Below are 17,100 nucleotides of genomic sequence, written 5' to 3' on the forward strand. Positions count from 1 at the left end.
ACAACCTCCCGTCGTCCCAGAAATCTCACAAAATTAACCACGATTGCTCCTCAAGGCTGTGTCCTTTTGCACAGGGGCTGGGGCGGTCCCTGTGGTTCCCATTTTTATTCTCAACATAGTGCACGCAGTGTTGAGCCACCTAGACTAGTGGCCACATTGCAACTTGATCGATAGCATTCGATCAGCACTAAGAAGGACTTGACACGCATGACATTGATCACCACCCAGTGATCAATCAATTGTGAGAACTTCATTAAGTTTCACCTTTGAAGAGCACAAAAGATAATGTTCTCAGAAATACATGTAATGACTTTTTAATCTTATAAGAAAGGCATATTTTTAAAATTCAAAACTTATTCATAGTAAGATTCACCAAATCTTTCTCAGGGATTTCGGAAACATCTCTCTGAATAGACTATCGCATGACTGTTCAAAATAGATGTACGAGGGTAATAAAACAAACCATTTGTTATTAGATTAAAAAAAAATTACAGTATTTGTTGAAAGTAGACTCTTCATTGAACGTTTATAAAACTACCTTTTTCTTTTTATGTAGGGTAAAGGGGGAGAGGGCGAACAGAACATATTTCACACCATTAAAGGTGTTATTCCCCCTTTAAATGCTCACCGTTATTATTATTATTTTTATTATTAATGGCTTTATTCAATATTATAATCTGGTACAATATAGAATTCTCAGCATGAGTTATTTCAACAAGTTTTTTTACCAAAAAAGAAACGAAACAAACAAAAAAAACAGAACAGAAATAAAATAAAAAAAAGGTTTAGGAAAATTTGAGTTTATACAAATTATCGAATTTGAGACATGCTTAAGAATACAGGTTATTTACTAGGTCAACTCTAACAGCCTGTTCGTCACAAAGTAAATTTGCTAAGTAAGGTATTACAGAACGTTTATAGACTTGCTTGCGTGCATGGATTTTAATGTATTTACGTCTCGTTCTGTCAGAAGATATACAAGGAGAAATATATGAATGAAGCGGATGGTTAGTATCTAATAAGATAACACCTGCCAAGAGTTTGGAAGACTTAAGATGTCTATCCACAAGCATATTAATAATGACTTCAAAAGATTCACCACATACCTTGCAAACTGCCTTCAGCACTCTACGCAAAATAGCAAAGTCTTTTCTCAAAAGCCCGGGAAAGAATACTGGAGAACAATATAAAATAATAGGTAATATGCAGGAATTAACAAATTGTAAGAGTAAATGGCGAGTAATCCCAAAAGCATGCAGCCTCTTTATGTAGTATGCGCATTTTTGATCATCACTCTTATATGCACCCTCTTTAGTGTGAACCCAGTAGGACAGGTGCATTAATTCTGTCTAATTAATTCATAACTTTTATTCTATGCATACATTCATTCTTCTCAAATCATATTGTTTGTCTCTTGTCTTTCCTACTTCCATTGCTACTTTTATTTCTTCAACTATGACCTGTCTTGATAATTTCATCTCACTGTACTGATATGACGTGACAACTTGAATCGATTCATATATTCTACGTTATTTAAAAAATATTGCTCGCATCTGCTGGGATCACCGGGTAAGTAATAGTGAGGTTAGACACAGGGTATTAGGGAATGATGGTAAATCAGTTGATAAGGTGATGAATCTTCATCGACTGAGATGGTTAAACCACGTGTTACGTATGCCTGAACACCGATTATCACGACGCTCAATGCTGACTAGTGTAGGGGATGGTTGGAAAAGAGTTAGGGACGGCCAAACCAAAACGTGGCATCAGTGCTTGAAGTCATTAATCTGTAATCTGAGCCATGTTGGTAGATGCAGACTATTTGGTTGGAGTCAGCGTGACTATCGTAACCAATGGTTGGATACTCTGGGTGACATGGCTTAGAATCGGTCACAATGGCGTAGGTGTATACACTCTTTATCTTCCCTTAAACTATGAGATTAAAATTGCTTTCTGTGTCCACCAACCTGGTTAAAGCGCCGGACATTTGGTTTTCGTTCTCTCAATTTTGTAACCAACACCCCCCGCCACGAGAAGGCAGTGAGTAGGACTTCCCTAGCAGAGGCTATATACGCGTGACCATGCGAGAGCATTTGGAGAGGGAGAGCGTACTCTCCCCACTCTCGGCCGTACTAGGGCATTTACTATTCTATTGAGTGTATATGTACTTCTAATCATTTTCCTTTTTTCTACCTTTATTTATTTTAATTTTTGTTTTATTTATTTTTAACATTAAAGGATGGACATGTTGGTGAAAAACTTTTATTAGAAATTGAACGAAAATTTGATAAATGGCAAGAACCACCACCAGTTAAAACAATTAAAGCTTTACCAGCTCCAATCGATCCACCGGCTAAGTAAGTTTTGTCCTGTTTTCATCTTGAATTTATAATTATTAATTTTAATTTACACTAACGATATGTTATGCAATCCTTAGCTAGTCTCTTAACCTCCAAGCTAGAACTACTCAGCGACTTGAACACGAGAGGAAAGGCACAAACTATACGGGAAGCAGAGACGATAATTCAATTGGTGTCACCATCTTGAAACACCGACTCCGGTGGCTTGGACATGTTTTACGAATGTCGTCCCAGAGACTTCCACGTCGTGTATTATTTGCCAACGCTGGGACTGGTTGGAAAAAGCGGAGAGGTGGTCAGTGTATCACATGGCGTCGTGGTATGAAAGAAAGCTGAGAAGGACTAGCTTCTGTTGGTCCTTCACGACTCCCTGGTTGGGGTCCGAGAGATGGTGCAACACAGTGGCTAGAGACGTTATCAGATATGGCTCAGAATAGAAGCCAGTGGCGAGCCTGCTGTAACCTTTTTTTTACTTTCTTCATAAAGAGTGGTTACAACTGAAAGAGTCTTCTGGTTGTACATTTCAGTTCCCCCCATCATTACTCTTCTCTTTTTTTCCTTCTTTCATATATACGCGTCTTCCCTCTTTCTCCTCCCATTCTCATTATTATAATATAATTCGAGAAAACTGAATGAATTCTCATAACAAAACGGTATAAAATGATTTTGAAACTGAAGAAAAAAAAGGCGAATACATCTACGCTATTGCAAAGGATTTTGAACCATGCCAGTCAACATCTCTAACGATAATCGTTTTGATTCTAATCAAGTGGTTTACACCTATCAACACGACTCAGTTCAACAGTCTTTACCTTGACAGGTGATATTTTCTGGTTATTTATTTATTTATTTAAACACATAAATATTGGTACAAGGAAGCACCATATAAATATGCGCCTCACAAATCTCATTTGATTTGTGTGAGAGCTGTGATACTGCCCAGACTGAAGCAGGTGGTTTTCTTAGGAGGCCACACCCCGAGCCTTTGACCGAAAGATCTGATCCACAAGGCAGTGAAGCATCGTAAGGAGATGCAGTCCCATGGTAGCCGGTGACCAACAATTAGTTCATACGCCATTTGTTCCTTCAGGATATTGGAGCCCATGTACACCATTGGTTTGGAATCAGGGTTTCCCAACTCCCCTAGGTGGATCCTTTACATCCACCAACCCGGTTAAAGCAACGGACATTCACTTTTCGTCCTCTCACTTTTGTGAACAACACCGGTGCCTCGAGAAGGCAGTGAGTAGGACTTCCCTGTCAGAGGCTATATATTCGCGTGGCCATATGAGAGCACTCGGAGAGGGAGAGCAGACTCTCCCCACTCTCGGTCGTACCAGGGCATTCGGGGGTTATTCTGGTGCATTAGTAGGCTCGAAGAAACCTAGAGACGGCCAAACCAAAACATAACATCAGTCTATGAAGTCACTGACAATTCGACTTAGCCGCATTGATGGATATAGACTACCTAGTTTTAGTAAGAGTGATTAACGTAACCAATAGTTAGACTTTGAATCGTATCACTTAAAATCGTTTGGAATGGCGCAAGTACATCCACTCTTTGTCTTCCTGAACTTCTGAATTCCTCATAACTTTATCTGTTTCACTAATTTATATTTTCTTTACGAGTAGTTTCTTTGATGCCAATCTTTCTTATTACCACTAATATTGTTACTACGTCTATTTTTCTGAAATTTGGCCCGACAAATTCATCTGTCTGAGGTAATGGGTTATATAAATTTGAACCAATGTACATACGTACACGTTTTACGTTGTGGTTGACTGACTAACTTAATCGACCGATTTTCAAATATTAGCAACGCAATTCATCTTTGATTTACTTAGTCTTTTAGTACTCAGTCAGTCAGCTACAACGTAGGACCAGGCACACGTATGCATCGGTCCAAGTTGCCATACATCGTTAGCACAACAAGATGAACACCAAATTCATAGAAGTAGTTAGTTCTAACTACTTGTACTTAGTTTTAAAGTCACAGTAGAGCTGTGGCTTTGTGAAAGAGCTACTAGTTAGTACTTATAAAATGTTCGTGTTTTAATCATTTGATTGACTTGACTACCGTTCTACATACTTCAGTTCGACAAATTGGATAATATTACTAACTATAAAGCTTAAAACTTGTATTATATATTAAGTGCTTTTATTCTCTAATGACTTATTCTGTCAACTTGTCTTCATTTGGTTTCTATCAAGCGAAACTTTACATGTAAATATGATTATTAATTTTTTTTAAATGTAGAAAACGAGGTGGTCGACGTTATCGTAAAATGAAAGAACGTTTAGGTATGAGTGAATTAAGACGATCAGCAAATCGAATACAATTTGGTGAAATCACTGATGATGCTTATCAAAGTGATTTAGGCTTTTCATTAGGTTCACTTGGTCAACGTGGTATAGCAGGACGTTTACGTGCTCCACAGGCTGATTCAAAAACAAAAGCTCGTGTAAGTAAAGCATTACAACAGAAATTATCCAAATTTGGTGGTATGTCCACCATGCCTACTACTGCATTAGGTGCTGCAAGTTGGGGTGGGAATTCTACTGTTCGTAAGCATGTCGCTGGTACTTCATCATCGATTGCATTCACTCCACTACAGGTAAAATATTTGTGTCAATTTGTATTCTACGCTTTTTGTTTTACTTCATTAAATGTAGATTATAGTTAGTGTTCTAGTTGTCTTTTCTAGTAAAGTATTTATTATATTTTGGAGAGCATCATAAGTTACTAGTAATACTGTGTTCATCATGTTTAGTGGATTTCACAGGGAGTAAAGTCAGTATAGCTCGATTGGTTCATCACGATAGGCAAGCCCGACCACCAGGTCAGGGTAGCAGCAACGGTCGGGAGTAAACCAGATACATGGATTGATAGAATGAATTTAAAAAGTGTAATCATTAAAATTCCAACTTATTCAGCCTATTATGTCAATTTTATCCTCCGCCAACTAATCACTGATATCTTATGAAATCAACCCAAAAAGTTTGTAACTCTCATCACAGTTAAAATCAAACTGTCTTTGACTTCATTGACTAGTTTTATTTGGCTATCTGTGATCGTTTCACAATTTACTTTCATGCTAGTTGGAATAGTATCCAGGCGATATTTAAGCATACGGAACATCACTTATAGTTTAAGAAAGCTTTTGAAGTAATCAACTGAACATCAATGTGTATTCTGTGCTGATTTACTACATAATGTAGTGAACAGAACACGGGTTGGGACAATCGAATGTATTTAAGCACCGATTACAAACTATCTTACTAAGATCTGATAACCATACAGTCAACAGTAGTTAATTTGCGAAATAACAATCAATTGTCTCAATTTTGACTGTTCCTTCAGTAAATATCAATCCATCTTCTCTAATTTCATTTTTTGTGCATTTTCCTACCAATTGCACTTCATTTCAGTTCTTTCCTTATCGATCTTCTGCCAAAATACGTTCTATATCTGACCAACACCATATACTACTCATAAGGATATAAGTAGACCACACTAATACCATTATTATTATTATTACCCGTTGATATATTTTTTTTTGGGGGGGGGGAGGGGCTTTTCTATATTTTTATTCATTTTACCTAATAATTTCTTAAATGGTATTTCTCTCTTTATATAGGGTCTAGAAATTGTCAATCCACAAGCTGCAGAAAAACCAATAGAAGTTGGTAATAAATATTTCAGTAGTACTTGTGGTTTTACAAAAATTCAATCAAAAATGAAAAATGGAGTATAAATGATGTTGGAAAAAAATTAGATGGATATACGAAAGACAATAGATGATGATTCCCAATATATATATATATGTAAATTAATGTACATTTTAGATGAAATGAAAGACATTTAATGAATGTTTCATCTTTTTCCCCTTAATCTGAATGGATTGTGTGTATACATTTACCACTATTAAAGAAATTGTATATTTTCACTTATGTAATATAACAAAAGTACATACACATACAAGTCTTTCAGTAATTGACTTTTTGTTTAAATCCTATTGAATGAGAACAACTAATCATAATCTATGGGACAAGGTAATGTTTGCTAATCATCTTCATTTTGAGGCTGCATCACTGTAGGCGCTGATTGTTAGAGGAAAGCATTCTATTACTGTTAACCCCCTTAGTACAGTGGTCAGTAGAACATTGCTTTCAGACCATAAATTTGCTGATATTAGTCTTCAGTCGACTTGCCTAGGATGTTAGTACAATACAGCTCGATCAGGATGTTGTATCGGTCGATATGTTAAGCCCATATGCCTTATTCTGACTTCTGGACAAGTTAATTCACCTATCCATCATGAGTCCCGTTTTGACCTTGTTAATTATTCACTTATTAACGCGTACTATTTTTTATATGAGCGTAAGTGTGTGTACTCTTCTTATCCTACGTATCATATGTCTGTCATTTATTCTTGTCTGACTATAAATATTGATTAACGTTTGATAAAAGTGAGTTGGCTTACCCGCCATCTCCAATGCGTGTCATTTTTTTTCCGCTCGCTGATATTTACTCATATGCTTACAACTTTCTGGCCTGTGTCATTTGTCAATAGCTGCCGCTTCTCTTTGCCTTCTGATTTTATGCACCGTCAAGATTTGTATTATTACAGTTATTGAGGTGAACGATTAACGAAGCACGGCACTACAAGGGCATCACTGTAAGCCACCAACCTGACTATTTTATCAAAGTAGTAACCAAGGTTACTTGAAATGACATGACATATAGTAAATCGGTGTAAAACTTTTATTTCGCTTCATTTTTTTTGTTTTTAACGAAGGGTAGAAAAATAAACCCCCCCCCCCAAACCAACACCCATTGATTAACATAGCACACAAAGACAACTAATAAAATATACATAAAATAATATACAATTAACATATGTTTCACAATAAATGGTCATAATTACTATGACTTCATGTTGACAGGTTACTGTTCAATTGTTTTTGTATTATTCTTTCTAAACGATTATGCATTACTTGTATAAATAATCGTTGATTTTGTTTTAAATAAGCCGCCTAAAAAAAGTTGAATAAAACAAAAAATCTTTGCATTTAATTGTCAAAAGTGTTTAACATTCAATTGTTCAATTGGAAGTTTAAGAGTTAAGCGCTTAATTCAATTCAATTTAGGGTAGGACAGATTGAGTTTTTTTTTTAATAAAATATGTTAAAAGTCAAGCAGATATAAATATCGGAAGGGGTTTTGTGGACATTTCAGTATTTTCATAGTTGAAATCATGAGTCCATTGAAGCTAGACCATCATGGAAAGCCTGGAAGCACTGGATGGCCCTTTCGTCCTATTATGGGACTCCTCAGCAGTGCGCATCCACGATACCGCCTGGCGAGATTCGAACCCAGGACCTATCAGTTTCGCGCGCGAACGCTTAACCTCTAGACCATTGAGCCGGCTGGCATCCAACGGTGTTAATGTCTACCCGTACCGTTGATGACGCATTATGAAACGGGATTCTGGAATAGCTAATCCTCAAGATATTCTATAAATATTGACGGTTTTTTTTGTATTATTGTTGGTTGCACATCTTTTAATTTCTTTTGTCTTTACAATAGTTATGGGTTTGGTACAAGTCTGGTTGAAGAGTAATTTATATTCTACTTAGTCATCGCGTTAACCCTTACGTTAATAAGCAAAGATGGATAGTGGCTAGCAATGAAATCCATGACGCGCATTTCGTTCTATTTGGGACTGGTCAGCTGGATGTAACAAATAGGACGAAACGCGCGTCGAACTGAATTCCACTGCTAGCCACTATCCATCTTTACTTGCAATACTTATGAATTAAGGCTATATCGAAGCAATACACACAGTATGCACATATGCTAATAAGAGACTGACCAGTTGCAGTCCTAACACATCGATGGGAAGATTCAAACAAACAATACTAAATGAATGTCTTACGTTAATATTTCAACTTTGCAGTTGGAGATCATAATAGTGTTAAATAGCATAGCAACAATCATAAATGCTAATACAAAGGTGGTACAATCAATAATCCCAGTAATTTGTGATTGATTGGAGAATTGAATTTTAAAAAAATTGTAGAGTAATTACCTTAGTTAACTGGTTAAGCATTTCCATTATTTCATCTTGTACTAAATGTTCACAATGATTACGTAACCAAGACATATTCATTTGAAGTATACTATTATTTTCTTGGCTAAATGCTGTATTCATTAATGTATTACGTTTAGTTGGAGTTAACAATGGTTTTAAAGAAGATTTCATCATTGGAGAAGTAATACAATTAGTGGTAGAAAGATTACGAACACCATGTGAAGATTGTAAAGATTGATGATGTAATGGAGTTTCTTTATTGTTTTCACCAATTATAATATTAGGATTGTTTATAAGACTGTTTAAATGTTTCCATAATAAAAATGTTGACTGTTCAATTATGCCTACATATAGAAAAATATAATCAAATAATAGTCAAAAGGATTTGGTAAAAATGAAAACACGAACAATCTAATGAGTTATTATTTATACACATAAATATTGGTACAAGGAAGCTCCAGATAAATATGCGCCGCACAAATCTCATTTGATTTGTGTGAGGGCTGTGATACTGCCCGGGTGCCCAAACTGAAGCAGGTGGTTTTCTTATGGGGCCACACCCCGAGCCTTTGACCTAAAGATCTGATCCACAAAGCAGTGGAGCATCGTAAGAAGATACAGTCCCATGGTAGCCGGTGACCAACAGTTGGTTCATACGCCATTCGTTCCTTCAGAATAATGGAGCCCATGTGCACCATTGGTTTGGAATCAGGGTTTTCCAACTCCCCTAGGTGGATGCGCCGTGTCCACCAACGTGGTTAAAGCACCGGACATTCGGTGTTCGTCCTCTCAATTTCATAAACAACACCCCCGCCACGAGAAGGGAGTGAGTAGGACTTCCCTGGCAGAAGTAGTATCAATAAAATGGGATTGTAGCCTAGCAATAGCATCGAGAACAAATGTCTTGTCCTGTTTGGGACAAGTTCGTAGGATGTACTTTTACCTTAGTACTGCTATTCAGAAGATAATCTGCTAAGAATGAAGATGTACTATGAGCAACTAGTCAAAAGTAATTTTTAATTTCAACAACGAGAATACTTTAAACCATTACACATAATGAGTAGTATTTTAAAACAATAATAGTTGGTTTGCCAAGAATAAATGACCATGTACCGGTCATTTACTTTTAGTAGCCTGATCAAGAATTACAGGTTAACTCAGTTCTCCAATTATGTAAATACTATTTTGACTGACTATTTATGACTCAATGTTAATCAAACATGGATTCACACATTATTTACAACTTGCTGTAAAGATAATTATCGGAAAATTCAAAACGAATTATCACAACACAGTTGGATTCCCTTGGTCCATGCCAGTTCTGAGTTAGCTGTCATGCGCTAGACCATGGAAGTACAGCCGCTTGACGCAACGTGGAACATGTCCTCGCGCGTTGCTAGATGAACAACACAAACAGCTGAAACCCCACACGATCGACGCGGGCCAGAGTCCAGCAACCTCACCACAAAGCAGCAAACAAACCAGCCCCCAACTGGACCGATACGTATCTGATCTCGGCCCCCAGAACCAATCCTTCTCCCGAAGTTACAGATTCGATTTGCCGACTTCCCTTACCTGCATTGTCCAACTGCCAGAAACTGTTCACCTTGGAGACATGCTGTGGATATGGGTACGGCCTGCCACGAAAATTGTACTGCCTCGTTTGGATTTTCAAGGGCCGACAAGAGCGTTCCGTACACTATAACCAGGGTAATGTTTTACGGAGGCTAGCAACCCATCTGCGGACAAGCTGATTCCACGGTGTGGATGCATTCTTTACAAAATAAAAGAGAACTCTTTCCAGAACTCTCGCCGACGTCTCCGAGGTCGGTTGCGTTACCGCGCTTCACAAAAAACTTGAGGAATTACCACTCGAAATTAGTAACTAGTGAGGAAATGAATATGTATTGGTTTGGATGTGATGTGAACTTTGAAACTCAACAATCTTTGCAAACTCTTTACAACAATACATAAAATGTTCATTTGAAGTGAGTAAAAAGTTCAAAACTATCAAATATTAACACCTACCAATAAGTCCACGTAGTTGAACACGTAGACAACTGACACCAAGTTGAGTTAACCGTTGCATCATTTGAATTTCAGCATTTTGATTTTCCTTACCAGCAGTAATTCGGCTAGTATTTGGAAGAAAAAAAACAAAGCACATAAACTCTAAGATAATGAAACTACTACAGTATGACTTAGATTTTATGCCAGTTGGCACTTATCGGTCATGAGTACATACAATCTTATGGGGACTGATGCTATTCGCCGTGGTAGCACGACATGAGTCAACCAGTATTAGTCACAGAAATGTATTCTCTTGATGGAAATTGATAAAGTAATGAGAGTGGGTGACCTGAACTACGATGGTGATGATTAGCTTTGAGGTGAATACACTCCTGTTTTGAACTTTAGGATCCCGACCGTTGTTGCTACCTTGACGTGGTGGTCGGGCTTGCTCATCGTGATGAATCAACCGAGCTATACTGGCTGGAACAATCGTTCCTCAACGTCCTACCATGCCAGGCAGGTCGTTTGAAGAGCGGTGAGACTAAAAGCAGCAAACCCAAGGTCCGAAGGCGAAGTCGTACTGCTGACTGTACAGAGGTGTGACAGCAGTAAGGTGTTTCCTTCAGACAACCAGCATGACAGCGATGCTGCCTTCCCACAAGGAGGGGTGGGGTTAGAAAAGGTCGACCCTAAAAATGCACACCTCGCCTTATCCCACGGATATCCGTCTCCGGCGGTAAGGTCCCAACAAGTACGGAGCTAACACAAAAACTACCCACAAAAAGGTCGTGTGTGACCGACCTCAAGCAGTTGTCCCTTGGGCACTGCGGTCACGCTCTCAGGTCATTAAGACCACTTCTAACCCAATTTCCTTTTCAGGTACCCCTAGAAGAACCCTTCCACGGTATGGGCAACCGGGAAGTGATAACTGCCCTCATACCTCTAACAACACTCAAGACCACTGTATTCATAATCAATCTCCCTCTTCAATTCCTACTATTCCTTCTACCTTGACTTTCAACACTAAACTTCCTCTTTCGGTTTCCTCCTCAAGTGTCACCATGGCCAACGATTCTAATGCGCGAAACGCTGTCCCAGGTCTACTAAAACCTCGCTCCAAACTACACATTGGAGCCTTCAACGTACGTACCCTATGCCAAATCGGTCAACAGGCCTCCTTAGCTAAAACTCTAGAATCTCGTACCATTGATGTATGCTGTGTCTCCGAAACACGCATACAGGATCCTAGTGTGGTCATTCACTTGACTTCACCTCGCCAAAATGGACAGCCAACGAAATACACCCTCCGTGTATCTGGCAACCCGTTGGCTAGTTCTCGTGGACTTGTAGGTGTAGGCATAGCACTAAGTACAAGGGCAGAACAGGCACTACTAGAATGGATCCCCGTTGACAGTCGCCTGTGTGCTGTCCGGCTAAATGGCTCCGTAAGAACTCGGAAGGATAGGGACACACGTCGTTGCCTTTTCGTCGTTTCTGCATACGCTCCCACTGACTTCAGCCATGACGAAGTGAAACATGACTTTTACAGAAAACTCTCTGAGCTTCTTCAGAAAGCTAAGCGCTCAGACATAGTAGTCGTAGCGGGTGACTTTAATGCCCAGGTAGGCAGCTTAAATCAAACAGAAAGACATTTAGGTGGGTGTTTTAGTATTCCGGCTCAACGAACCGATAATGGTGATCGTCTGTTGCAACTAGGCTCAGACAATCGTTTATTTTTAGCAAGCACTAATTTTAAGCATAAGGAGAGACATCGTCTAACATGGCGACCACCTTCACCAAACCAACGATGGACTCAAATAGACCATATTGTCATCAGTCATCGTTGGAGAGGCTCAATAGAAGATTGTTGCTCGTATTGGAATACTTATTTAGACTCTGATCACGCTTTAATACGAGCGCGCATTTGTCTGCGCCTCAATGGACGCAGGAAAATTACACTAAGAAGACCCATTAGGATTGAACTGGAGGACGAGAAAGCCAAATGCGAATTCCAGAAACAACTGAGTTCACATCTAGGCAGTTCTGTAAACGAGACTGACCCAGATGCCGCTTGGAAAGACATACGAACAGCTGTGGAAACAGCAGTAACATCTATTAGTCATTTAAACCATAGGGCTCCAAAAAACCAGTGGATTTCCTCTAAGTCTATTTCACTGATGGATTCGCGTAAACTCATCCCATCAGGCTCTAAACACGACGAAGAGCGTAAAGAAATTAGATCTAGGTTAACTAAAAGTCTAAGGAACGATCGTGAGCAGTGGTGGGCAACGAAAGCAAAAGAGATGGAAAAGGCAGCGGCTGTAGGCAACACCAGGCAACTATTCAGACTAATAAAAGAAACCGGAATTAAGAAGTCAAGTGTAAGTGAGACAATCTCGGAAAAAGACGGAACCCCTATCTGTTCTCAACCCAAACGTTTAGAACGATGGGCGGAACACTTTAAGGAGCAGTTTAGCTGGCCTTCAGCTACTGCACAACTACCCACTATTCCTAGAAAACCTGAATGGAACATTGAAGTAGGCACCCCAACCCTACTTGAAGTTCAAAAGGCTATAAGTAATCTGAAACGAGGAAGAGCAGCTGGTCCAGATGGATTGGCTCCAGAGGTCTTTAAATATGGTGGTCCAATTTTAGCGATTAGGTTGACTAATATTCTGGCTAAAATCTGGGAGACGGACGTAATCCCATCCGACTGGTCACAATCACTGATTATCCCAATATATAAAAAGGGGTCAAAATCATCCTGCGATAACCATAGAGGGATTAGTCTGACTAACATAGCATCTAAAATACTAGCCTCAATAATTATCAGGCGCCTAACTAAGACTCGTGAACTGCAAACACGAGAAAATCAGGCTGGCTTCAGACCTGGTCGTGGCTGTATCGACCACATATTCACCATTCGTCAAGTTTTAGAGCACAGACACGCTTATCGGCGTCCGACAATGATAGTTTTTCTTAACTTGAAAGCAGCATTTGACTCTGTAGACCGAGAGGTTCTGTGGCAGTGTCTGTCATTGAAAGGTGTACCTGAGAAGTACATAAACCTTGTGAAGGCTCTTTACTCGAACACTACCAGTCGAGTGAGAGCTTATGGCGAACTGTCATATGATTTACAACCTCAAGTGGTGTCCGTCAAGGCTGTCCACTATCCCCATTTTTGTTTAACTTCATTATAGACCTGTTGCTGGAAATAACACTCTCGTCGACTGAATTTTCAGGAATTGATCTCCTACCAGAGGGACCACTAAGCGACTTAGAATACGCAGATGATATAGTCCTGTTTGGTGAAGACGCTGACAAAATGCAGAGTCTTCTGTTGGAACTCAGTAATAATGCCAGGATGTTTGGGGTGCGTTTCTCCCCATCCAAATGTAAATTGTTACTCCAGGACTGGCCTGCGTCAACACCTGAACTAAGGATAGGGAGTGAAGTAGTCGAACGCGTCGACAACTTCACTTATCTTGGAAGTCTGATCAGCCCTAATAGGTTGGTGTCTGACGAAATCTCAGCACGGATTCAAAAAGCTCGTTTGGCTTTTGCCAACTTACGTCACCTATGGCGAAGACGAGATATCCGTCTATCAATTAAGGGACGAGTATACTGCGCAGCAGTTCGCTCTGTTCTACTTTACGGCTGTGAAACATGGCCATTAAGAGTAGAAGATACTCGTAGGTTACTAGTATTTGACCACAGATGTCTTAGAAATATTGCTCGCATCTGCTGGGATAACCGGGTAAGTAATAGCGAGGTTAGACGCAGGGTATTAGGGAATGATGGTAAATCAGTTGATGTGATGAATCTTCATCGACTGAGATGGTTAGGCCACGTGTTACGTATGCCTGAACACCGATTACCACGACGCTCTCGGGCACTCGGTGGTTGGGCATATGTAACATGTGTCCCAGCCATCTCAACTGATGAAGTTTCACTACTTCATCAATCGATTTGCCATCCTTACCTAGTACCCGTTCCCTAACAACTGCATTATTTACGCGGTGGTCCCAGGATATACAAGCAATGCTTCGAAGACACCTATAATCGAATACTAGTAGCCTACGAATATCCTCTACTGTTATCTGCTATGTTTCATTGCCATAAACTAGGACGGAACGAACTGTTGCGTAGTAAACCCGTCCTTTGGTTGGTAGTCGGATATCTCGCTTACACCATAAATGACGCAAGTTGGCGAAAGCTAGACGAGCATTCTCTAGTCTGCTCTTCACGAGCTTTGGCGTGACAAAGTTAATAGAATACATTCCATGTAGCGATAAATAACAAAACAAATAAATGAATAACAAATTTGAATGATATATATATCTCTCTCTCTTTGATCACTTACTCAACAGAATTTAATAATTGTAAGGGGCATTTGAATATGATGGATGATGCTTGTTTTAATTCATTGATTGGCAGATTTTCACTGAATGATTCACACTATGATTTTATTTTAAATATAAGGCAAAAATTAAGAAAACAATAAACATTAATAGAATAAGTAACTGATTAGCTTGCAAACATAACGTACAATATTACAGCACTACTTGTTATATACAAAATACGATAAAATAGGAGGGGGAAGACCAATAACTGAATGTTACATAGTTCAAAGCATGTGTCAATTGAAGCTAGACCACCATCGAAAACCTGGAAACACTGGACGGCCGTTTCATCCTATTATGGGACTCTTTAGCAGTGCGCATCCACGAACCCGCACTCGCGAGATTGGAACCCAGGACCTACCAGTCTCGAGCTAGAGCCCTTAACCGATAGATAACTGAGCTGGCATCCAACGGTGTTAATGTCTAACTTCAACTGATCCACGAAGTTGAGCGACCAATCACCAATTGTCTTCAGTGAGTTCCTACCTCACGACAGACGTGGTTTGAACTCCACTGGTCACTGCTACTAAATCTCCACAAAACCCCTTCTGATAATTAAATAACTGAATGTTTAAAGTCTATTAGACGTGGTTACTTCATTTTCTTCGTAGTTAACATATTACTATAGTTTATACGAGAGAAAAATCGTTTAGATAGAGGTCAAGTTATTCGATGAGCAAATATTTCACATTGGAGATCATGATTAACCAAATGAAGACAGTTCACAACAATTGAGGTCAACATATTTTTGTTTAACAGTACAATTCCCCGTCAACAGCTTGATAGTGGATACAATATTGATATTTCAAAACCAACCGAAATAATCAATATCCGATCAACTTCAAAATTATTACATTTTACTGAGGCCATTACTATAAAAGCAGTTTAAAAAAACGGAACATATATCTCCAAAAAAGAACAGAGTTGTAAATCTCGTGACTACCCTGGTTAACTTCTTATTTTTATGGATCAATTACGTAATATCTTATTTCACCTTCTGTGAGGATGGTCCACAGGTGAAGTCGAGGAAGTTCTAAGAAGCCCAGAAGGAGCCCGGCATATTCCATCCAATCAACTTTTGGAAGCATATTCTAGAATTGCTACGAGGAACTTCCCTATTTGACAATGCTGATAACTCCTTGTGTGCGGATTGGATAACTATAATGATGATTTTGTTTCTACTAAAAAATATAAATACCTGACAATTTTGTAACATAATCGACACTGTTTGGAATAACATTCCTTCTAATTGTCTTCTATCTTCTGATTTGTGACTTGGGAATGTTCTAGCGTTCAAGTGCTCAGGTATCGTGCGATAAACTAAGAAATCTAAGTTCGCCATATAACACCTTCTCAAACCATAAATCAATTTTCATCTTTCTTTGATCAATTTTTTTTAGTTTTCCTCAACTTTAATCCGTCAATTTATCCAGTTCTATAGTGTTATTATTATGTAATATTTGAAATTTGTTGGATGGAGAATGCTGATGGGCGACCTATGCTCCGCCACGAGGGGTAACAACAATAACAACCTGAGAATAGACATTAAGACACGCACACACACACAAAAAAGAAAGTGAACGAACGATAACATACATTCAGTAATTGAACAATCGATTGTCCAAATTGTTGTTGTTGTTGATTCCTTTGTTCACCAATTATTTTACTTTTTGTTGGTTCTTTTGTGCGACTATTACTACTACTATTGAGAAATTGAACATTGATTAAAGCTAAACAAATTTTCTCTTTGCTTCGTAGACATTTCAATGACCATTGTAATAAATTGACAATTAATGTTAATGTATTTTGAATTTTTACATTGAATGTTGAATTTTCTAAAGTTAAAAACAAAACATGAATAGATATTAAATGATTATCTAAATAAATGAAATATACGTTACGCCACAACTAATCAGTCAAAGTATGCAATACTTTATAAAGAATGAATGGAATATGGCTTACAATGGAATATAGGATGCACTTTTCACCAACAACAATGGTTGGTGTTCATCTAGTATCTGGAATTGGTCCGCAAATGCCCTGGTACAGCCGAGGGTGAATAGAGTTCACTCTCCCTCTCGAAATGCTCCCACATGGCCACGCGAATATATAGCCTCTGCCAGAGAAGTCCTACTCACTCACTTCTCGTGGCACCGGTGTTGCTCACGAAATTGAGAGGACGAAAAGCTAATGTCCGGTGCTTTAACCGGGTTGGTGGACACGGAAAG

At 38.8% G+C, this 17,100-nt stretch overlaps 2 protein-coding genes across 2 annotated transcripts in view; one reads left to right on the forward strand and one right to left on the reverse strand.

Moving 5' to 3' along the window:
* Smp_163030 (hypothetical protein) overlaps positions 1–6,116 on the forward strand; it is a gene marked incomplete at its 3' end in the record, with an annotated part of 14,475 nt that extends 8,359 nt beyond the window's left edge. Inside the window, exons 6-8 of the mRNA XM_018791316.1 lie at positions 2,239–2,357; positions 4,619–4,976; positions 6,000–6,116. Coding sequence (XP_018645528.1) covers positions 2,239–2,357; positions 4,619–4,976; positions 6,000–6,116 — 594 coding nt within the window. The remainder of the gene's footprint in view (positions 1–2,238; positions 2,358–4,618; positions 4,977–5,999) is intronic.
* A 1,180-nt stretch (positions 6,117–7,296) lies between these two features.
* Positions 7,297–17,100, reverse strand: part of Smp_163040 (hypothetical protein) — a gene marked incomplete at both ends in the record, with an annotated part of 75,345 nt that continues 65,541 nt past the window's right edge. Inside the window, 6 exon segments of the mRNA XM_018791317.1 lie at positions 7,297–7,398; positions 8,454–8,735; positions 8,740–8,786; positions 10,485–10,591; positions 14,833–14,927; positions 16,469–16,707. Of these exon segments, the coding sequence (XP_018645529.1) occupies positions 7,297–7,398; positions 8,454–8,735; positions 8,740–8,786; positions 10,485–10,591; positions 14,833–14,927; positions 16,469–16,707 (872 nt within the window).

Source organism: Schistosoma mansoni (assembly GCF_000237925.1).
Source record: "Schistosoma mansoni, WGS project CABG00000000 data, chromosome 3 unplaced supercontig 0105, strain Puerto Rico, whole genome shotgun sequence".
Classification (NCBI taxonomy): Eukaryota; Metazoa; Platyhelminthes; class Trematoda; order Strigeidida; family Schistosomatidae; genus Schistosoma; species Schistosoma mansoni.